We start from the raw sequence: 23887 nt of genomic DNA on the forward strand, positions 1-23887 counted from the left end.
TGCATGCTAAGCACTGAGCTCTACCCACCTTCTCTGACCATTTTTTTCCCTAATGTTTGCCTTTTTTTTTTTTTAATCTCATTCTGCTGTTTTACCTTGATTTTGTGATTTCTCTCTCCCTCAATTCTTTTGTAAAAAATTACATTAGGAATTGCTTTTTCTCAATTCTTAGTTTGAACTGCCTGTCATTGGGGGAAAAGGTCTGTTTGTGGCAAATACGCTCCCCTCCACTGCAGGAAGGGTTGGGATTGGGCCAGAGTTTCTTCAACTTTTTATGGCAGCTACCTGCTGACAGTGTTCAGTGCTGGAAGCACTCCCATGGGTGCCGGTGAAGGGATGTGCACTCTGCGCACTCACAACATGACAGTTGTAATCCTCTTTTTCTCTCCAAGTGAGAAAGTCTGTTGTAATGAAAATGACTGTAATGTCATAGAATGTAGTAATGTATTCTAATTATTTTTGTTGATTTTTCTTTGCAAATTTTAACTGTTATTAGTTATTTATAATTTCCATATAGCTTGATTTAATATATCCACTGACTAAATGATATTTAATAAATATCCTTTTTGGCTATAACATTCCATACTTCTGGAAATTGTGGTAATCTCTGAAAGATGAATCCAGTGGTACCAATGAGATCAGGTAATTTATTGCTTCACATCATTTTAAATCCCCAAACTCTATTCTTGACTTGACTTACATAGTATCTGTTTTTTTTTTTTCCTGCCTCTCTATGAGCCCCTCCCTGGCTTCATTTCTCTGGCCTAGATTAAGCAGATGATCACCTAAATTACTCTCTTGCCCCAAACCTTCAACATCTTTACACCAATGTACTTGGGTCTCTTGGGTCCAAAAATTCGGAACCCTGGATTCGCTCGCATTTACCTTCTGTTTCTACATCAAGTGTGCAGAGCACTGCCAGAGGTGGTAGTGCAGCCATTGCAGTTGTGTCCCTGCAAGTTATGGTCTTCATTCTCAACCTTTGTTCGTTATTTTTACGACCTTACATTTTTAGAGCAGTTTTAGGTTTACGACAAAATTGAGAAGCAGTTACAGAGATTTTTTTTTTCATCTCCCCCTGCCCCTACACATGCACAACCTCCCCCTTTATCAACATCACTCACCAGCGTGATACTTTTTTTTTTTTTTAACCAAAGGTGAACCTGCATTGACACATCATAATCACCCAAAATTTATAGTTTACCTCGGTTCACTCTTGGTGATGTACATTCTATATGTTTGGGGAAAAAAAAGTATAATGACATATATCCACCATTATATCAGGGTATTTTTCAGTGCCCTAAGAGCCATACATGCTCTGTTTATTTGTCTCCCTTCCCCCACCCCACCCTTGACAACTATTGATCTCTTTATTGTTTCCATAATTTTGCCTTTTCCAGAATGTCATATAATTAGAATCATACAGAATGTAGACTTTTCAGATTGGCTTCTTTCACTTAGTAATACGCATTTAAGGTTCCTCTATGTCTTTTCATGGCTTGATAGCTCATTTCTTTTTAGTGCTGAATAATATTCCATTACCCATGTGCCATGATTTATTTATTCATTCCTCTACTAAAGGACATCTCAGTTGCTTCAAGCTTTGGCAGTTATGAATAAAGCTGCCATATACATGAATGTGTGTACATAAGTTTTCAGCTCCTTTGGGTGAATACCAAGGATCGTGATTGTTGGATCAAATGGGCAGAGTATGTTTATTTTTGTAAGAAAGCAACAAACTGTCTTCCAAAATGTTTTGTGCCATTTTGCGTTCTCACCAGCAGTGTATGAAAGGTCCTGTTGGTCCACATCCTCACCAGCATTTTGTGTTGTCTGTGTTCTGGATTTTGGCCATTCTAATAGGTATATAACAGTATCTCATTGTTACAGTTTGCATTTCCCTGATGACATACGATGATGAGCATCTTATCATGTGCTTATGTGCCATCTGTATGTGTTTGATGAGGTGTCTGTTTAAAGTCTTTGACCCATTTTTTTAATTGGGTTATTTGTTTTCTTATTTTAAGAGTTCTTTGTATATTTTAGGTATTAGCCCTTTATCAGATTTGTCTTTTGCAAAAATTTTCCCCTGTTCTGCGGCTTGTCTTCTGATTTTTTTGATACTGTCTTTTGCAGAGGAGAAGTTTTTAATTTTAATGAAGTCCAAGTTACTAACTATTTCTTTCATGGACTGTGTGTTTGGTGTTGTATCTAAAGAGGCATCACCATACCCAAGGTCATCTAGATTTTCTCCTATGTTATCTTCTGGGAGTTTGATAATGTTGTGTTTTGTCAACCATTTTTTAAAAACTAATTCTAGTTATGTTGTCTCTCTCATTCAATTACCGCGAACCTTCTTTCTGCTTCACACCCACATTTTCCCACAGGTATTTCAGCCTATTCTCTTATCAAGAGAAATGGAAAAATCAAGTATAACCCTCCTACGCTTTCTACCCTGTCCTCTCATTGGACCTGCATCTGCCCTCACTCTCCCAGCCTCCCAGGCTCCCAGGATGAGGCAGCCCCGTTCCTGTTCAGGGAGTCTTTTTCCCACACTCGTCATCTCACCCACTCTGGTCTTCTATGTCCTTGTATCATTCTTCATATATCACCAAACTATTACTCTGGACTATTATTTCTCCTCAAGCAATAAATATGCTCAATTCTTTCCCATACCCCCTCCCCATCAATCTCCAAACCAAAGAAACAGCAGCAGCAACAGAAACAACACTACAAAACACCTCCTTTGACCCTGGGTCTATTCTGGTTTTAACTGGCTTTCATCCTCCTCTGCAAAGAGCTCTCTTTAGTCATTGTCTGCATTTTTTCACTTCCCATTGACTTTTCAACCCAACGGACTCTGACTTATCCCCCCACCTCACTGCAGCTGGCATAGCTGAAGACACTGTGGCGTCTGCATTACACTTTTCATGTCTCTTTCTGTGCTGAATCTGACACTCCCAGCCACACACTCCTTGAAGTTCATCTTGCCTTTGGCTTCCGTAATCTTGCTCTTATTTCTCTGACATTCCTTTTCAGGCTCTTTTCTGACCACCTCTTAAATGTTGGTATTTCCCCAGAATTCCACTGTGAGCCACTGCTATTTCACTGAAGTTTTAACTGTCGCCGCTGTCTGTATGCTGATGACTTGTGAGTCTACGTCTCCACACCTAACATCCCCATTTTTCTTCAGAGGTCAGGTCACGACCACCTGTGTTTCCCCGCAGGGACCTCAGGTTCAACATGGCCTTGGCTGAATTCATCATGAACTTCCCCGCTTTCCAAAACTCAGTTCTCTTCCTCTGTTCCTTCTGATTTGGTAGGCCCATGACTTTCAGAATCATTCTAGAACAGCACGGTGTCCAATAAAAATATAATGCAAGCTACATATATAATACAAAAATTTTCTGGTAACCACATTAAAAAATACAGTGAAGCAGGTGAAATGACTATTAAGAATAGATTTTATTTATCCTGATAGGTCGTAAAATATCAGCATTTCAACATGTGGTACATTTTAAAACATTTAATGGGATATTTTACATTTCTTTTGTGCTAGGTTTTCAAAATTCAGCGTCCTTTTGGCATTTATCACACATCTGAATTACAAGTCGTCACTAGGGCTCGATAACTATGTGTGGCTGGAGGCCCCTGTGCAGTGTAGTTCTGGAGTCCTTGCCTTCACTAGTCCCCCTCTCATCCAGGCATAAGTCCTATGGATTTTATCTCCTAGGTGTTTCTCCAGTTAAGTTTATTTGTTTTCATGTTTTCTACATCATGGCTTTACTTCACACCTCAGTCATTTCTCAGTCGGATTATTGCAGTAGCTTGCATAATCTAGTTTGTCCCAGGGAGTAGGTAAAATTCACTGGGATTCCGGATGCTATAGTAGCACATATACATATGTATTTTTATTTAGAGAATAAGAAAACAGTTAAAATTTATTTTATATATATATATATAGAGAGAGAGAGAGAAAGATGACAGCACACTCACTCTGTATCACAGAGAAGTCAGTAATAAGGTTATAAATGTAACAAATAAAATACATTTCACCCAGAGAATAAAAAACTTAAAATATTACTTATTTCACCTAAAATATTATTTATTTATGTCATACTTTGAATTTTTTCTGTGTATTCCTAGATGTACACAGCCTACTAAGACGGTCATATAAGCTTAAAAATAGATTTATATGTGTACTTGAAATTTAGTTTGGTACTGCCAAACGTTACCATTAACATTTGGGGTTTTACTGAACTGGATCCCCTCTGACTTTACTCCACTTGCCTCTCTAGCCTCAGCTTCTTCATCCCACGTCACATTTTCTGTATGAAGTGGCTCTTTCCTATTGTGTTCTCGTTTGTCCTTCTTTATGGAAAACAAACAGACTACTTCCTGATGCGACTCTCATTCTCTTCCAGGCTCTTCTGAGCTACCGTCTCTTCCAGGACAGCCCATCAGCTTTTCCTCCGCTGTGTCAAGTGCTCCCTCCCTTGCTGACCTACATCTCTTACTACACTATTATGTGGAAATTACCTCTTTATGGATCTTCATTCCCTGGAAAACCATAAAATTCTTGAGGGCAGGGATGTGGCATTATCATGCTTTTTCATCATGACATATGATAAATTCTTAAGAAATGCTTGTTGAACTAAATTCATGGCTCTCCTTAATGAAGCCAGCCTGTTGTATCGTTCTGTGAAAGAGTGATTTTTTCTTGTTGCAATTTGCGGAGTATCTGGATAAGTATTTCCTCTTATTCAGAGATACCTGATAAAATGAAATAGTAAATATGCGTTCATTGAGTACTGTGATTAGTATGCTATTGGTAAGCCCTGGTAGGGCAGGTGACAATCTTACTGGGAAATAACCAGTTTCTTCTTATTAAAAATTAGATGCCATCATTTGCTCTAAGGTGAATGAAGTTTTGATTGTATGTATGTGTATATGTATATGTATGCATGTAGCTGGTCTTCAAACTTCAGTATGAGTTAAGAGTTACGTTGAGACATGTTAAAATGTGAATTCCTGGGTTCCATATATACATATTCTGATTCATTTGGACTTGAAGGTAGCCCAAGAACTTGTGTTTTTAGAAAGCATCTCAATGATTATAATAAAAGTGGTAGAAACCATACTTTGAGAAGTATTGTGTCCTTCTTTCTGAAGTAGAGTATAAGAAGGAGAAATTTTGAAAAATGGAGAGAACTGCTTTAGTTTGGACCTGAATGAGGTTCTGTAATGGGAGTGGGGGAGTCTCTAAAAGTTGTAGAGTTAAAAAAGGAGAATGGGCACTTGGGAGATGCTGAAACAGGCAATCAAAGGTGGCCGGGACTGGGAGTGTGGGAAGAGGCTTGGAAGATCACAATGACCTTGGCTTATTTCACACTTTTCTATAGAATTGACTTTCTTTCTTCAACTAGAGGACTTAAGAAATAAAATATAAATATGAAAAGATTATAAATATAAAATTCTAATTATTAGGATATTTTCATTTCCTTTAGGAACTGACACTCAATAAGTAGCCATTCAATAAGTAATTTTAAAAAATATTTCAGTATCTCTAGGATAATGAACGATTTAGATGTAAGATAGTTTTTGACATTTAGAAGAATATCATACAATTCCATATAGTATTTCATTTCTATGACAACTTATCTAGCATAGAGGAGATGGTGAATTATGCCGTATGGAAAACAGCATTTAACATTACAACAACTGTGAGAAAAAAACAGATTTTCACGTAAATTCCATTTATAAATAACTTCTGTCAAGTCTGTAGTCCACGTTGTTAATGTTTTAAAATGTAAAGGCTATTTAAAGATTTTTATGAAAATTCTACATATTTTGAAGCTTGGCAAATAACAACCAGAAGTAGATGGAAAGAGCTAGACTATTCAAAAGCCCCAAAGTTTTAATTTTAGCTTATTGTTTCAGCTTTCTCCCGTATTCAGCCTTATTTGAGTTGTTAACAGGAATTAACTGGTTGGCTTGAGTTTTTTCTTTTCACCATTTGGTGGCCAGTCTCTGGTGGAAATCCTAATGAGTTGCAAACCAGGCAAACAAATGAGCCAGTGGGCTGGAAGGGGATAAGAGACAGTGGGCATGGAGAGTCTATTGTTGTTCATCCAATCAACTAAATATATTTTAATTGTAGCAGCAGTGCCATAAATAGGCCTGGCACAAGCCTATTTGTCTGCCTTAGTTTATTTGTCTGTTTCAGTTGCTCTATTTCCACCATCCATGCAAGTTCGCGGTTATGATTTTGTTCATTTGACGGGAGAGACTTCCCGCTGGTTATCTGTGCTCTTGCAAGATACATTATTTTGAGTAGTTTAATAGCGGTTGTGCTTCGAGGGAACAATTCTGTTCTTATTGTAACTTGTATCTTGTTTTTAACTTCACTTAGCATGAGACCTGTGTTCCCCATTGGCGCATGTTAAACTGAACGTCTCTACTTGTCTGTGCTCTCTTGAAGGTGATTCGAAAAGGGTGGCTCACCATCAGCAACATCGGCATCATGAAAGGAGGCTCGAAGGGGTACTGGTTCGTCCTGACCGCTGAAAGCTTGTCCTGGTACAAGGATGATGAGGTAAGCCGCAGAGGGTGACAGAGTTGTTTTTAATTAAAGTGCTTCTATTTCAAATTAACTAATATTGTGATATACAATTTTGAGACATTAGTGGTCCTCTTTCAGTAAAGACAGCTTTGGTGATGTTTGTTCCAAGAACAACATCCTCATAGATCTAAAAATTTTATAATATTCCCCTCAAGTTTCTTTTATTTCTTTGATATAGCCACATATTTGTTTACCTGAAGAAATGGAGTCAGGGATCCATTCCTTCGTTGTAATAATGGCAAGCTACTGGTCTAGTTAAAGCGATTTTCATTAAATAATATGTTGAAAATACTCAAAGTAATAGAGCAAAATTAATAGCAGTGATACAGAGTTATTAAAGCTTTTGGGGATTGCTGCTGTGACTTCGGTCTCAAATGACAGGCTTTTGAAAATGTCCAAATCACTGGTCTTCAAGTGAGTCCCAGAAAATTGTTTATATGAATTTTTTTCTTTGAGAATTTGATAGCTATGTAAAAGCATGAATTATGATAATTATGGTGTTCTGGTTCATGTTAGATGTTAATAATTTTAGTCCTGTGACTTATTATTTAAATTTGATACTTAGAAAAGCATAAAAAAAATCATACTAGTCTTACAGAGCTATTGAAGTGCTATAAAGTGTTACTGGTAAATTTGAGAGGGCCTCGATGGAAATTAAGCAGTGTTTTGGAAATTTTAATAGCTCTGGTCTGACCTGAGAAGTTTTTGGTGCTTATAATGCAGCGTACAAACATTGACTAAGAGTACTCTGTGATAGCAAAACTATTTACAGGTGAGATTGTTTCAGTTTTATTTGACTATACAGGGCATGCATTTCAGGGTTAAAAGTCCTTCCAATCTTGGCTTGGTGTCTTTTGGAAGCACTGCAAGGTGCCTTTGTCAATTGTTGGAGGAAAAGCTTCACGTCCTGCATAGTTCTGTTTGCTAAGTGCTTTGTGCACAATGGTGTGTTGAATAAATACCAGTTGATCAGTTGATGGTCACTAAGATTTCTGCAGTAAAGGAAACCAAGTCTTATAGAAATGCCCAAAGAAAATTTCTACTCAAATGCTTTATTTCAAATTTTTATGTCTCATATTTTACTGACTTCCGTCAAACGTGGAATTGGTCATTGTGAGAATCCGAGGATTAGCAGTAGTTTCTTTCCTGTGCTGGCTGCGTAGACACCCTGTCATTCTCTGGAAGCTCCTGTGTTTAAAGCCCATGGCTTCAGGAGCTCTGAGATGCCTTCCAAAATATAAAAATCAGTAAATTATCTTCTTTTGTGTTCAATTGCCCTACTAGATCTTCTGTTAGATGTATTTTGTTTTCAAGGATTTAAATGGTCATTTATGTACTGGTCTTGGGGCCTTTCTCAGTTATTCTAGGGAAAGCAAGGTTTTTGCTGAGGAATCATATTAATAAAACTAGTGTTTTATATTTATTACTTAACTCATTTAATCCACATTACAACCCTAAGGATAGGTACTATTATTATTGCATTTTTCAGAAGAGTAAATGAAGAGAAAAAAACACACAACCTTTTGAAAAGCCTTTTCTGTAGGACTCCGTGTCCTAGATGGCAGAACACTTGGCGCTGGTGAGGATAACTAACTTGCCACGGTCACACAGCTGGTTGGTGGCAAAGCAGACACTTGAAGCCAAGCTGTCTGACTCCAGAGCTTATGCCTTCAACCACACATGGAGGCAAGAATCTCTGAGATGCTGGGGTTTTCCAGGTCACCTTCATTCCACAGAGGATATATTAAGATGAGTTCCAGGCATCACAGCATTGGCTTATCTCTAGGTGTCAGTACCAGGGCTCTGACGAGTCTGGGGTTAGCTACTGCTGTTGGAATACATCTGTAGGATTTTTTTTGTTTGGCTGCATGGGTACTGAAACAAGCCCACTGGAAGACACCTGATGCTCCTGGTAGGGAAGGAAGAGGCTTTGAGAGCTTGGTGAGGTCATGGTCCCTGGCCATCCGCTCCCCACTATAAACTGAGAATACCTTTTTACAAATTCTCTGCTCTGAAGCTCCCTCATGAGCACTTGATGACAACAAATAGAAAATACATGTGTGCAGTTGAAATATTAACTGAGTGCCAGAGAACATTTTATGAAATGTATGTGTGTGGACGGTGGTTGGATGTGTGTGTGTGGTGGGTGGGGAAGGATAAGAATGACCCTTGAAATAAACTGGAGTGATTTAGATGAAGAAAGTTGAGAAAAGGGTGGTTTTCTTAGTTTAGGTCATTTTAAGAAAGAGTAAATGACAGACAAATTGGCTGCTCCATGGAGAGAAAAAGCAGACTGACACAATATCAGGTATTAAGTGCTCTGAACAAAATAGGTCAATGAGCTAGAAATTGTTGGGGGAGGCACCTTTGGATTGGGTGTTTGGGAGGAAGTGACATTGCAGCAGAGCCTGGAATGATGAATTGTGTGGAAGATTTAGTTGAAGAACATTCCAGAGTGAGCATATTAAACCCGCCAGGGTGGGAGTGGGCAGGAAGCCTGTGGCTGAGAAGTAGGATCCCTGGGAGAGGGAAGTAGGAAATAAAATCAGAGGTATCGGTGGGTGGGGCTTGACAAGGCCCCACCCAGTGATTTGGATTTTACTCCAGGGGTAGTGGAAAACCATTGACCTATTTCAGCAGGATGTGACATGATTAGATTTGTGTTTTAGGTAGATCCCTCTGGCTGCTCGGTTGGGCATGCTGGGTGGGCTAGAATGTGTGTGGATGGAGTGAGGGTGGCAAGAACAGAAGCAGGGAGACCAGCTGTATCAGCAGTCTGGGCAAGAGAAGATGGTGGCCAAAGAGGAGCACTCCAGTTCAGGGTAGCAAGTTGATGTATCACATACAGCTACACTGTAGACATTCACTACTGTTACTTATGAAAAACTCTGCTCAAGAAACCAGAAAGGAAATTTTCCAAATATTAATGCCTAACTCGTGACCCCTGTCTTCAAAGTATTTGTGTCAGTGGGGCAGAACCTTTTTCTCCTGGAACCATCCTCATTCATTCCCACCTTACCACCCCTTGGCCACCACCACTGTGGTTCTCCACCCTGCTCTGTTTCTCTCGCCAGGACTTCCTACCACCACAGACCACCTCTGAGCCTGCTGGCTGGGCAAAAGGGAAGGGTCAGCACTGTTTCTTGCTCTTTACCAGTATTCAGCAAATAATTATCTGCATCTCCAGGGGGCTGAGGCTGGAAGGGAGGGTATGGGGAAAGGAGGTCAGGGGAAATGTCAGGGGGGTGGGGCTCTGAGGTAGTGAGCAGTCTCTGGCCTCTTGACTTTGTACCCTGAACACCCATCCTTTAGCAGCAATGTTTTAAATGATGCTTAGATTTCACAGAGGTCTTGCTGCCATAGTTTAACTACCTATGGATTGAAATGCTTCTGTGGGCAGTGTCGAAAACCCCAACTTTCCAATTTTCCTTTGGGAAGATTAGCCTGAGTTCTTACTCAACTTTTGGAGTTAGTTTGTTGGTAAGTTGAGTGCTTGTACTTTGTCCCCAAGGTATCTTGTCACATCAGCACCTACATACTTGGGAAATCCTGTTACCTGGCAGTGTATCTCCTTTTAGCCGAGGAAATGTGACACAGCAAATATTATTGTTAGTTATAGATTTATCCATTTAACTAATAATAAATTTATATTTGAATTTTCATAGAGGATTATCATTTGTTTCCGTGTTCCCTCATCTCCCTACTTTGTTGTGTAATTAGACTGGTATGCTTCCATTACAGTCGATTTGGCTGTTGAATAAAGAGCATGTTATGTCATATGAATAGGTATGATTTTATTTAACTTATGATAGGTTTGTAATAAATAGAAATGATTTATGAAATATATCTTTGGTTAAAGAACAATGCTTTGAGCTGTTTTCAGGATGACATTAATTGAGCAAAAGATCCTATAGACCATATGCTTGATGCATTGAAAAGGGTGAGGTGCTGGAGGGTGTGAGTTTGCTACGGCTGACTGCCAGTGTTGGAACAAGTCAGACTTCTCTGAGTTTCGGTCTTCACCTATCAAAAGGGGACTGTTGCTGACCAAATCACCTCAAAGGGAGTTTGTAGGACTCTAAGAAATCATATTTTATTAAGTGCATTTATAAACTTTTAGTTGTCACACTTCTATATTTATTCTCACCATTGCAAGTAATACTAGACCCTCCTACTGTAATGTCATTGTTTGACTCATACGTTTTCTAATTTCCAGTTTTGTTGTTGTTGTTGTTGTTGTTGTTGTTTCATATTACGAGATAGGATGTATGAGATCTGGGATTTTTTTTTTTTTAGCAGAGAATGATAAGATTCAGATGGTAAGAGGGAATTCAGATCCCAGTCCTTCAGTGAGACTTTTCCATACTGCCTCCCGTCCAGCCTGTGGGTTAGAGATGATGATAACCGAAAATGTGATTTCCTCTCCAAGCTGGCAGAGGCAGTAGCATAAATAACCTGTGTAACAGTTTTAACCTAGAGTTGGCATGATGGTAATAGTAAGTCCCCAGCATTTTTCCTGCTTTCTCCCCATCGTTAATGGATCTATCCACCCTACCCTTAAATTTGAGATGGATTCATGAGCACCCTCAAGCAACTATGGACTGCACTTTTTGAACCATTATTCAACATTGCAATAATAATAGTTATAATGTTACTGAGAGAAGATCTTAATAGAAAGATTTCCCCCTGTGTCCCAAACAGTGTTATTTTCATGTGTTATCTTCAGCGAATCTGTATAATACAGTGTGGTTATGGTAAACATAATTAATCTACTTGACTGTATGTTATCTTCTAGTACTACTCTCAAATTGGGGTTTCTGCAACTTGAAAAGAAATAGACCATTTTTTACAGGATTAGATAGTTTCTAACGAATGAGCAATGGAATTTGCCCAAACCTGGCTGTCCTTCTCAGTCATACTCCAGTACCCTAGACTCTGAAATTCCCTACACAGTGACCCAGAATGCATTTCTGGGGGTTACATAGACCTCTTCCTGGGTTAAATCCCAAGGGCTTTCTGTCATTGTGCATACCCCAAGTCAGAGAGGCGTTGTTTATGGGGATGAGGGCAGAGCTTGGACACGCAGGCTTGTGTGTCCACATAGATCCCCTGGGATCTTAGATGGGTGATACTTAGCTCTTTTGATTTCTATCAAAATAATAACATAGGGATATTTGTAGTACTTACCTTTACCAAGAATTTGAGGAAGCAATACCATAATTCAAACAACCTCAAACAGAATATCAGATAACCCTCTGCACAGCAGTCTTTAACCAGTGGACACCCCACTTGGGGGTGTCATTGGCAGTACTATCCTTGTGCTAGTACGTTTCCTTCTGTCTGTCTGTCTCTTCCCGTTCCCATCTCTCCCCTCAGTGCTGTCAGTCTGGATCGCCCCAGACTCAATGTGTTTCCTCATTCTGTTGTGTACATCCACTCAGCTCTTCTCAGCGTCTAGTCCTGCTTCACTGCAGGCTCACCTTGTATATCCAAACTAGTCTGAATGCTCAGCCAGAGCAAATGTACTTCCAGTTAACAAGACGCTCCCTAGTTCTACAGTAATTGTGGTTGTGAAAAGTATCTCTGCTGTTCACTCTACCTGCTTAAGCTCATGAAGGCCAGCTGTCAGTCTGGATGATAGTCTTGATGATGATCATCATCATAATGGTTAACATTTATTGAGGGTTTATAGTTTACCAGGCACTGAACTAAGTCAGTACTTTATGTTCTCCATTTTAGAAATAAAGATGGAGACTCAGAATGAGTAATTTAGCCAGCTGCTAAGTGTCAGTGCTGTGCTATTAATCATCTGAACATATCCCAGCAAAGATTTTCTGAGCACCTGTTATGTACCAGAACTATCCTAGACATTAAGGATAAAATGGTTAGCAAGGTACCTGCCTGCTTATGAAGGATATTTCCCAATAAAGAAAACATAAACAATCAAGAACACCTGTAAGATTCAGATTACAAACTATGAAGAAAATAAATCCATTGATGTGTTTGACTTCAGGAGTGTCTGGGTTGGGAATCACAGCGAGGGTGTTGGGGGGGGGCATTACATTGAACAGTCCGAGAAGGCTCCTGTTAATGCCTAAGGCAAGATTGAGCCTGATGAATTTAAGAAACTGAGTTTAGGCCGTTGTGACTGGAACAAAGAAAAGGACTCAATAAAGATTAAGGATTTTGATCCTAAGAACAACGAGAAGCCTTTTAAGTTTTTTAAGCTGGAGTGTCACGTAATAAGATTTGAAATTTTTACAGATCCTTTTGATTGCCTTATAGAGAATGGATTGGAGGAGGACAAAACTGGATTGGGGAGTTGTTAGAAAGCTATTGCTGTGGTATCTGTAGCTTGGTCTGGGGTGGGTTGAGGGAATTTGATAGAAATGGATGAATTTAAGAGATTTTTTTTTTCAAAAGGTGAAATTTGACATAACTCATCTGTAAGCTTCTTGAGACTATGAGCCATTGTCTCGTTCCATGTTCTATCACCAGCAGACATGGTGCTGATAAGTGGCGCTAAATAACTTTTGGTTGAGTGAAGATGTGATTAAGCAAATAAATAGGTAAATTCGGTGTAATAATTCATCATGTCCTGGTATCTCAAGTGCTAAGCCAAATTATTGAATTACAGGGTAAAATTACCATTAGAGATAGATTGTCTTAAAATTTTCTTAATTTTCATCATTGAAGATTAATGGATTCTTTTTTTTCCCCCTCCGATTATATGGCTTCCTGGATTGAAGATAGTTTAAGTAGAAAATAAATTCCCCAATGTCATTTTCATACATGGTAAATGTATTTTGCACAGTTATTGGGAGGCACTTAGGAAAAGGCAAGGCATTGGAATAAAATAGAAACTATCATTTCAAAAGGATTTTGGATTTAGATAGTTTACATTAATACCTTAAAGTCAGAGTTGGAAAAAAAAAAAAAGAAATGATGGCTTTTATTTAAAATATTCCAAAATAAAAAATTTTAAAGAATAGCATGTTTTGTTTCAAGGAGAAAAGAGCCTTCTTTTTCTTAATAGCAATGAGAAATGTGTAAGTGATCATTTAAAATCTCTGAAAAACAGAGGACTGCTAGTTTATGTATAATAATAGCATACAGCCAATATTTGTTTCGTTTCTATAGTCCAACACGAAGATTAAAATCATAATGGACTACTCCTAGGAAAGTAGGGTGATTTAACAGAAGCGTTTCCAGTGGAAATGTACTAACCTTACAGTATTGAAGAAAATCCAAAATCTGCATTGAAATAAGGACATTCTTTGGACTCTTAAAAAATTACAGGCCTCATTTTTGTGGGTTGAAGTGTTTGGATAGCTTGATAAGGAGATTATATAATTCCCTTATAGGGATATTTACTTAGTATTGTTTTTATTATGTGGCTGCAACAGATGATAAATGTAACTTCGGTAATAGGAAACAAAATGACAGCTACATCCCAGGATGGCCAAAGTTGTGAGACTGAGAAGTTATAGAAATCTTCAACTCTGTCCATTTTCACTCATACTCTCAAGATTCTGTTTCCTGGGATGAGGTCACGATTGACCCTGTGAACACTAGTCACAATCCTCGCTGAGTTGTTTAGTTAGCCAAAACTTAGATTTTTTTAATTAAAAAAAAGTCCCAATAAATATTAAACTTTAAAACATTTATATTACTTAAAATTCTTCATGATGATAGTTGTGCATGTGTTTTTTCATGTGCATAAGCTATCTTATGCTTTTTAATGTGGGATTAGTTTCATATAAACACTTCCACATTCTGGCATTATCCAAAGATTTATAATTTAGAAAAATAGATGATATTATTCAAAAAACCATAATGGTAAATGCTACTTCAAATTTATTAAAAATACTTATATACTCAAACCTACTCCCTCGTAAGTATTATTTGTTGTACTCAAAAGTTTGTACTGGAAGAAAAATATTATGCTTTATACTACCTTTTCCTAGAAGAGTAAAATTTTAAAATGTTCCTCATTTAATGAACTTAAATACATACACACACACACACACGCATGCACAATTTATAAAACATTCTTTCAAGCTAAGTAAAAAAAAAAAAAAAGTACCAATATGTTAACCTCATGTTTTAAGAGATGATTATTTGAAACGTTATCCTGGAGTCCCTTTGGAATCTGGTGAAATGGGACAGTCTCCTTTATGTTCTGACCCAGCTATTGTGTCATTCAGAGAGCTCTAAGTCACTGCCTTGGCAGTGCCTTGTAGGGTCCCATAGAATGATCTCTATGGGGACTCCTGTCAGTGGCGTCTGCTACAGGTTATATAAAGCATTTAAAATGGGGTGATACTATGTAAATATTCTGTGAGGCATTTTTTGTATTGCCTTCCTGTTTATATTTTACATTTTGTGAACTCTTGTTTACTACTTTATTTACTAGTCATGGGACTGTTATTTAAGGTAAAAAAACCTTCATTGCACAATTTATTTTGCAGTAGCACATTTTAAGAGATGATGTATTTCCTTATGCCAGATTGTTAAATGCAAGAATTTAGCCTGGATCATATTTTTACTAATTAGCTTTGCCCAATCTCTGTTTTTGTTGTTGTTGCTTTTAAGGAACTATGTGTCAGGTTTGGTAAAATATCACAAAATTGTTGAAATTTTGAACCTCGTGGGGTTTTTAGCCTTAAAACGAAATCTTTCATTTTAAAAATGAAATATCTGAATAAAAATAGTTTGCTGTAGTCCAAAATATACACTTGAAATGTTTTGCTAGATTAAAAAAACAAAAATTTGGGGTAGTCTTGTGCAACATTTTTTGCAGTTTGACCAGAATCTTTCTAAGAAAGATGAAAATTAATTTTAGATACCAAACTTAAAACATTTTTGTGAGTCAACTCAAAGTTGACAAATTATTAATTTTACCTATTAAAATCAAAGGTGGGGAGCCACCTTTTACCCTTGAGTGTTTAAAATATTCATTCAGATATTCAAATATTACACAAGCCAATCCTGATGATTTCACTCCAGTTCACAGTGTATGACTTGAAGTTTTGACATTTCCTCAAAAGATATGGCAAAATATACACTGCGTATGCATTAATCCCTTTCTTTACTCTTTTTGAAAATAATTGAACTGCCAGAACATCTCAAGAGTTTGAAAGTTTACAGTGAGTTGGGAGCATGTGTATTGGCCTCGTAAATTCCACCTTAGAACTGTAGTTCCTTCTTAATTAAACAATGGCAGTAATAAATTCATGTACATCATGACACTTTGAAATACCAAAGCTTCAGTTTCAGCTTTCTATATATCAAAAGAAGAGAAACAGCTATTTTAATACAGTTGAAAAGTGTGTTGGAAATGAATACTCCTTACTATGTTTTACCCAGACCCAAACAGTCAGAGTTTGTTAACTCAAAATACACGATTCCCTGGAATATTATCCCTTCGCTGTTTTTCTTTTATCCCTCTCTCTTAAAAAAATCATGCTACAGAAAACTGAACTTAGTTTTTGGAGTAGAATTATCAGAATCACTTATTCTTTGTCAGGCATCAGGCTGATGTCATCTTGTTCTATGCATTACAGGGTGCTGCGAAGCTGTGTACAGTGAATGTGTACAAGGGTAGTAATTTACTGACAACAATTAGGAAAAGAGAACTATAGAAAGCACAGGAACAGTTTCAGAAATGGGTTTTATTATATTTCATAAGCACCACTCACTTTACTTTTGGTGGGTTTCAATATTTGAATCAAAAGAAAATAATAATAATATAATAATAATAATAATAATAATAATAATAATAATAATAATAATAATAATACATACGAATTAAGAAACCGACAGATTAAAACCCCAGGCCCCCGCGCCCCTCATTTTGGTTGTAGCTCTTGGTGTAGATGCTATGGTGTGAGGGCTTTCTTTCAATGGCTGGTTGTCATTCAGGCTGGGTTGTCATGTGACTGCCTGTCTGTGCCTGCTGTACAGGTGAGCGGATGTTCTGCACAGCAAGTGTAGACAGGCAGACACATGACAACTCCGTCCAGCCAGGCCCTTGGTTCCTTCGGGTTTCCTTTGCTCATGGGCAGATACAATCATTCTGTTTTCCAGATTTGGTGGTTTTGGAGGGTCAGGGGAAAGGGAGAAAAAACACACAATAGAATTAAACATTAAAACGTTATGGAGCTAAAAACAAGTTAGACTTTTGACTTTATTCAGAAAGTACACTTATACATTTGTTTCAAATGTGCTAACATGGATGATTGACATAACAGAAAACTCACATTGAAATTTTAAGGAAAAAACAACAACAAAAAAGACTAAACACAAGGTTTATTCTTAAATCCAATTCATATTACTCCTGGCCCACATGCAGTCAGAGTTCAGAGTAATTGAACCAGATGTTTTTCCTCTTCACAAAAGCTCTGCATATTTTAAAACTGAAGTTAAAGATAAAGACTATGTTTATACATGTCTCTTATAGGAGATAAGTACCATAACCTTGCCCATGAAAAAGAAACTTGTCATTTACATGGAAAGGGCAGCCATTTTCCAAATAATTAATGAGCCTAATGTATTTGACAACTCAACCAGCCGACTTTGGTATCTGATGCTTTGATAGTGGGATTTTACAATTAGATGCATTTTTTTCAATATTTTATTAAACAGTAGGAACTTATTGACATTTCTCATATTCCTCTTAATGCAAAGTTTTTTTTAGTATGGATGTGAAAACCAAATAAAAAGCAGTTGTGAGCTTAAGTTCTCCCTCTCTTAATTAACTATAAGGTTGTGCCATGAATCAAAAGAGGTATAAACTAAAAAGTTGTTACCCACAGTGATGCTCATAATGTGTTTTGGATGTTGTCAGTGCAATACAGTTACAAAATAGTACCTTAAACACAGAAAAGGAAACTTCATTTCATATACAAAATGTAAAACCAGACCCTTTGGAAAATTTCCTTAGAGTTCATATAAGAATTCATATAAGGAAGAGTTAATAGTGTTAAAGATACAGTTAGAAAATTTAATTCTGGTGAGTCGAGAATAATTCTACTGATTATTTTAATATAAATGATCAATTCATATCCATAGAGGTATTTAACAAATTCCCCTTCTCTTAAAAAAAAAATTTGGATAGTTGAAATTCCAAAAAGTGGAATTTCTTAAAAAACAAAACAAAACCTTTATGTTCCAAGGAGTGTGTACTTAAGGGTTTTTTTCAAGGAAGTGTAAGGAAAACATAGTTTATTTCCCTTTAATTGTAAAATTCTGAGAAAATAGCAAATAGTAAGTTTATGGAGAGCAAAAAAGTTTTTAGAGACTGAAAAAAGTGAGTTTTTTACACATCTGAACTTCTATGAAGTAATTAGTTATGATACAATTTTAACAGAGTTGATAAGAGCAATTTTCCATTTATTTAATTTCAAAAAAAAAAGTGTCTGATTCTGTTTCTAGTCATCACTTCTGAGTAGAGGACTGTTTTTTTCTTGACAGAATCAAAAACATCAGTAGACTTGGCTAATATTTAAGTAATTACAAGGCCAGATTATGCAAAGACAGATACCTTAAGAAACTATTTTGTTATTGTCGCTGCATTCAGTGCAACAGAAAATATTTATGGAGTGATTCACTTACAAAGAGTATTTTGGTGGAAATTTAAAATTACTGTAATTCTGTATAGCTTTCCCCTCTCTCTCCCATAAATAATTTGATCCAGTTAACTCTGCATAAAGGAATGATGTGTGCAACCTGAAAAAATAGAAAGAAATATTTGTGAGTTCATGTTGTCCTTTAATATGAAACAGTTCTATTAAAACAAGATACTCCAATTTATTTGAGCCTCAAAAGCCATAACTGTTTTTCAGAGGGAAAAATCTTGCTGAAAAATGATTTTATTCTACTCATAAGATTCAGAACAATTTATGTTTCTAATAGACTTTTTAAACGTAATTATAATGAGTATGTGGCATATGAACACTTCATAGTTACGCTGAACCTGCCCGTAAGCTTTTTAAAAAGATAGAAGGTGGAAAAAACATTTAGGGCTTTTTCTTACCTTCCAAATTATACAGAGAATATTAATTATCACTTAAAATACTAGCTAAAATATGAGAGCTATTTACATTATTATCATACTATGTAATTTTTAATACAGTCATTATACCTTATTTCTTTTTTATACTTTATTTATAATCTTAAGAAAGAAATGCAACAAAGTGAATCATCTTCTACAATAAAATTAAACCAAAGCAACTCCAGGAAACTGGCTGTCACAATAAGTCAGGAAATTCAAAATTAAGATTTAATTATTTTCCTTAATTTACTTCATTATCTCTATATATTAAAACTGATAAAAATTCTTAATAAGAGACTTTCAAAAAATAGGTAAATATTTCTATCTACATAATTTGTAGCACACCAAGGTTTATAAGGTAGGAGAAACCAAGTAAGAAAGTAGAGTCTTTACTCAGGAATTTCCTGTCTTCTCTTAGGTTAAAGCCTGACCTTCTAGTTATTTTAAGCTGAAAGTTATGAGTGATGGTCTCTTAGTTATTATTTAGACATTATTGAGATGGTGGGATAGTCTTTTTAGAGAAGAGGAAAATGTTTTGTTTTTTTTTAAGAGCAAATCTCTTGTAGATTTGCTTTTCTTTAGTCAAGATGTATGCTGGATGAGGGAACTTGTTGCATTACCAAGTTGTATTTTCCTTTTATTTCCTATAGCAGCTTTAAGACTTCAACTGGGGGAAAAAAGGAGGGGGGAGGGGGATTTCTTCATTAGGAGTTTTGTGCCTAAACTCTTTCCCATAGAGTGAAAAACTTGGGTGGTCTGTAGGGCAAGAGGCGAGGGCAGATGGTATATTTTCGTTTTTGAAAAATATAAACACATTATCTGGGCCAAAAGCTCAAATGCCAGGCAGGAAGGATATTAAACCTATTGACTAATTGCAAGAAAGTGATCAGTGTGAAATTTTTCCCTCTTGTAAATAAACTTTCTTTGGTTTTGAGATCTATGGCTTAAAAAGGCGGAGTTGGGTTTAAAATGTAAATATATTGTTTTATATTGGTCCTTTTCCAATTAAGAAATGATGGTGTTGAAGGGAAGGCTCTGAATTTCTTTCTCTTTGATAACGGAAAGCATTCTCCTTTTAACTCAGTACCTAGTCTAATTTATCAATCACATCCACTAAAATGAAAAACAACTACTAAGTTTCTATGAAGTCCAGTTTGGACAGGCCTTTCAAACAAGCTTCTCTTTCTGAAGATGTACAATATTCAGTTTTAATACTTCACTTACCATCATATCCAGGGGTAGTTTTAGTTGAAGATGTTCACTGTTGGTTAGTTTCCTCTGGAATAGATCCCATGATCCCTAAAATATTTGTATATCTCCTTATAAAGTAATATCAAAATAAAATTAAACATTATTTTAATTACCCTGGAAATAGATAAGATTATTTTACGATATGTGTGTGTACATGTCGGTGTATGTACCAGCGTATAAACTGTCATCCTCCCTTCAGTCAGCAGAGGTTTATCAAGTAAGCTTTTACTTTTGATTTTTAATTTAGTTTAAAAATAAGTACTATTCCTTCCCATTTGTTAAAAGTTTGCATCAAAAATGGATTGTCAGCAGAGCTCCGCGAAGCACATGCAGGGGCTCCTCAGTTACCCCTTTGCAAATTAATTCATACGTTCCTACTCCTGTACTTACGCCAAGGACACCCTCCGGTCCCCTCTGTCTCCAGACTAAAAGTCATCTTGATGGAGAAAATCGGTGAGGAACCAGTGGTAGTTTCTTTGAAACAAAAAGGCCATTTAATATGAAGAAAGATATTTAAATTAAATATACATGAAATGAAAGCAAGATAGGAAATCCAGTCATTTCTATGGAGTGAAAAAAAAAAAAACCCCAAACCCCCCCAAATTTGAGAAACCTTAATATTGCCAAAATACCTTATAGCTATCTTCTTTAGTGACTGTATCAATTACTAAAAATATATTTTTTGAAAAAATAAGCTCCTATAAAATACATCTAATAGATTTTGTTTCAGTTTTTCTATGTAAAAGAAACATAGGAAACAGATTTTTTTAAAAATCTCACTTGTTCTGTTAAAAATAATTAATATGGAAGCCTTCGAGATATAATAGAAAAAATAAAGGATGACATTATTGTATCATCTAAGTGGAGAAAATAGCAAAAACAAATCCTTGCTCTTTATATTTTAACTAAAGCTGTAAATAAGAGAAAAAAATATATGTTCTTTGTACCAGTTTTGGAATGATCACAGAGGGGTGATTTTTAAAATAAGTTGTTGTGACAAAAGATAACTTGGGGAACCTTTGGTAATAAAATGTTTTGCCAAAGAGAACTTGGAACAATTTTTGAATTGCTGCAAAAAGTATGATTTAGAAAAGGCTTTGTTTAGGAACCACTGTAACTGTGAAGAATTTAAAGGAGGACAAAAGAGATTACATTCACTTTTCACAAAAGCCTAAAGAACAGACGTTTTCATTACATAGAATTGTTTGGGGGTAGATTTAAATGAAGGTTGAGGCAGTAGCATTTTTCCAGAACTTTCTTTAAGGGACCCACCTCTTAAGTTCAGCATGGATCATATTGCAACCCAGACTTTCTCTATTCTCTCTATTGGGATTTCATTCAGCTTGAGGGTTTCCTCCCTCCTACCTTCCTCCCCCTCTCCCACCATCCTTCACCCCCAGGACAGCTGGAAACTGACCAAAGAAAACTTTGCTTTCGTTTACAAATTCCTTTTTTATCAGTGGGTTTGTAGACAAAGTACCTTATCATCTTAAGAGCTCAGAGAAATAGAAGCATTGTAAAACATAGGCGTGGGGGCTCAGCTGACCAGCAGTTATCAACTATTCTTAGATTTAAAAAAAAAAAGAAAAGTAATACAGAGATGTATATTGGGATATCTGAAGATAGAGATTTCTATTCCCTGATTTAATTGGTTGCTGACTCTGTAAGTTCTAGGTTTGTGCTCTTTTCTGGACCGGTCCCATCTGCATTGTCTGGTAGGCAAAAACTTGGCAGCCTCTTCTTTTATTGTTAGCTACTATTATTCCCGATATTTATATTGCATAAGTAAATTATAAGAAAAGCCGTATTCATATAACATGTTAAAAATAGGAAGTATTCTTTACTTTGGGGCAAAATTAATTCAATCCTGGGATGGGAAATGTTATACTACAGTCCTCATTCAAGTAAGTTTTTAGGTCTCTGGATTATTAATTTCAACAATTCAAAACTGTCCTCATTAAATTATTCTCGTGTGGGAGTCTTTTCATACTTCATTTCAAAGTGGGAAAACCTTTTAACTTCAGGAAATACTTATAACTCTTTGGAAATCCAGTACCATCTAGTCAGTCGCTATGTACCACACACTGTTGCTCTTGTAAAATTAAATGCAGAGCACTCGGTCCCACGGCTGCCTCAGTTTCTCTCGCATGTGAACACAAACCACCGGCTCCCCACCGCGGCTCTCCTGGTCCCAGCCCAGGTGAGCAGTCAAGAAGGCCTTACCCACAGGTCTTCCCTTGAGCAGTCCTTTCTCGGCAGTGTCCCCGAGGGCTTCTTGGTCCCTAGTGTGCAAAACCTGTGAAGAAAAACACTGGGTATGAGATTCGAAAAAGGAGCGAACAAACTTCTTCTCCTTGGAAACAGCGACTGGTGTCCCCGGCCGTCCGTGGCGTTGTTGTCCCTTGCCCAGTCTAACCAATGTGCAGACTACTGTACAACGGCATTGTCCTGAACAGGTAGTCTGAACACTGGGGCGACGGAGCAGGATCTCCAGAAGCTTCCATCTATGTACTTAAAATCCTCTCCCGGTCTTTGGGAAAAGCCTCCCTTCCTGCACCAGGGGTTGCATTCGGCTTCCCCCCCTGAATTCTGCTGCCCCGACTGAGACTCAAGGGCTGTGATTTCCAGTCTTGACGTGGCACATTTGCTGCAGACTGGGGAACTGGCAATGAATTTAGGACCAGGAAAAGGGGGAGGGCTGGGCTGGAGAGTCCATATATGGGATGATGTCACCCTGGGGAGGTTTGGGTATGCGCTGTGCCGCTGGAGAGACCGCTAGAATCGCCTGCTCTCAGACATGGGTCTGTGCATAAAATGGTACCAGATGTTTTAGTGTAATGTTAAGCAGTCATTTCATCTTCAGGCCAGATTTTTTTCCTCAACTGGGCAGGAAGTGGGCCCCAGTATGGAAAAGCTGTAAAAAAAAAAAAAAAAAAAAAAAAAAAAAAAGTCGAGATGTACAGTTCTGCTGTGGCCGACTGAAAGTGCGTTCGTGGAGAAGTACAAATTTGCTGTCCGAGCCAGGCTAGAAAAGTAATTTGAAGTTAGAGGATAGATTAAAAAAAACAAAAGTAAACAGAAAGTTGAACACTGGAAGCCAGGGCTCATTTGGAAACCGTTTTGAGCTTTCCTGTGGTACTTTATTTTCTGGTATTTCACTCGTCAGAAAGGGCAGATAAGTTCATTTTTTCTCTCTCTCTCTCTCTCTCTCTCTCTTTCTCTCTTTCTCCCTCTCTCTTTCTCCCTCCTCCTCCTCCTCCTGTCTGTTGGATCTGTCAGCGGCTTGCAGGCTGCTCTAGACTTGAACAGTAATTATAGCAACTTCCTGAAAGTGAAGCCCCCATGAAAAGTCTGGAGAAATGCTCTTTGTCATGGCCTCTCCATGAGTAATTAGTTCCACATGTGGCCTTCCCCGTTTCCCTCGGAGATTCTGGCTGCCTCTCCGAACGCTGTGCTATAGCTTGACCTAAAGAAACTTAAAAGTTTTGATTTCAAGCCTCCACTATGAAATAATGACGCCGGTCGCCTAACAGATTGCCTCTGGTAGATCCAAGCTATTAGGTACAGCACTGTTTTTCACTGGTAATTCCTGATTCTGTGTTAATACTTTTGTTTTGTTTTAACGGTATTCTACTGCTTCGTTTTATCGCTGGTTTAACTAAATCTGTTGAAATTTGCCAAGTACTGCCTGACCAAAGTTTATAACATAGCAGCCCACTGGCATCCACTTTTCTTCTCTTGTTGCTGTTTTCAATTACATATACCGCTGAATATTCTGAGCGTGCAGCTCTCTGACTTTCCCTCCATAGTGTTGTGATTAAAGTTCGAGTTGCCTCCAACAAGAGCTTGATTAATTGCCCTTCCAGAGATCAACATGTGAGAAAATTCCTAGGTAGCTTCCAAATTTGATTTGAGTAGCCAAACTAAGGAACTTAGCTTTCTTTGAAGACTTACAGCCA

At 37.3% G+C, this 23887-nt stretch overlaps 1 protein-coding gene and 1 long non-coding RNA gene across 8 annotated transcripts in view; one reads left to right on the forward strand and one right to left on the reverse strand.

Annotated features, from left to right (window-relative positions):
* The window catches only part of DNM3 (dynamin 3), a 459300-nt gene that overhangs the window by 201809 nt on the left and 233604 nt on the right, over positions 1 to 23887 (forward strand). For all 5 annotated transcript variants that reach the window (XM_010984527.3, XM_010984524.3, XM_010984526.3 and 2 more), the window contains one exon: positions 6482 to 6595. In XM_010984527.3, the coding sequence (XP_010982829.1) occupies positions 6482 to 6595 (114 nt within the window). The remainder of the gene's footprint in view (positions 1 to 6481; positions 6596 to 23887) is intronic.
* LOC105092766 (uncharacterized) lies at positions 16277 to 22425 on the reverse strand. Of its 3 annotated transcripts, none has more exons than XR_010377544.1 (3): positions 22152 to 22425; positions 19902 to 20402; positions 16277 to 18352 (listed from the first exon to the last, which is right to left on the reverse strand). It is a non-coding gene; the product is annotated as an uncharacterized LOC105092766 (long non-coding RNA). The 3 variants fall into 3 exon arrangements; XR_010377545.1 differs by lacking the exon at positions 22152 to 22425 and having other exon boundaries at positions 19902 to 19976; positions 20319 to 20584; XR_004131541.2 differs by lacking the exon at positions 22152 to 22425 and having other exon boundaries at positions 19902 to 20584.

This window comes from Camelus dromedarius, chromosome 23 (genome assembly GCF_036321535.1).
Source record: "Camelus dromedarius isolate mCamDro1 chromosome 23, mCamDro1.pat, whole genome shotgun sequence".
Classification (NCBI taxonomy): Eukaryota; Metazoa; Chordata; class Mammalia; order Artiodactyla; family Camelidae; genus Camelus; species Camelus dromedarius.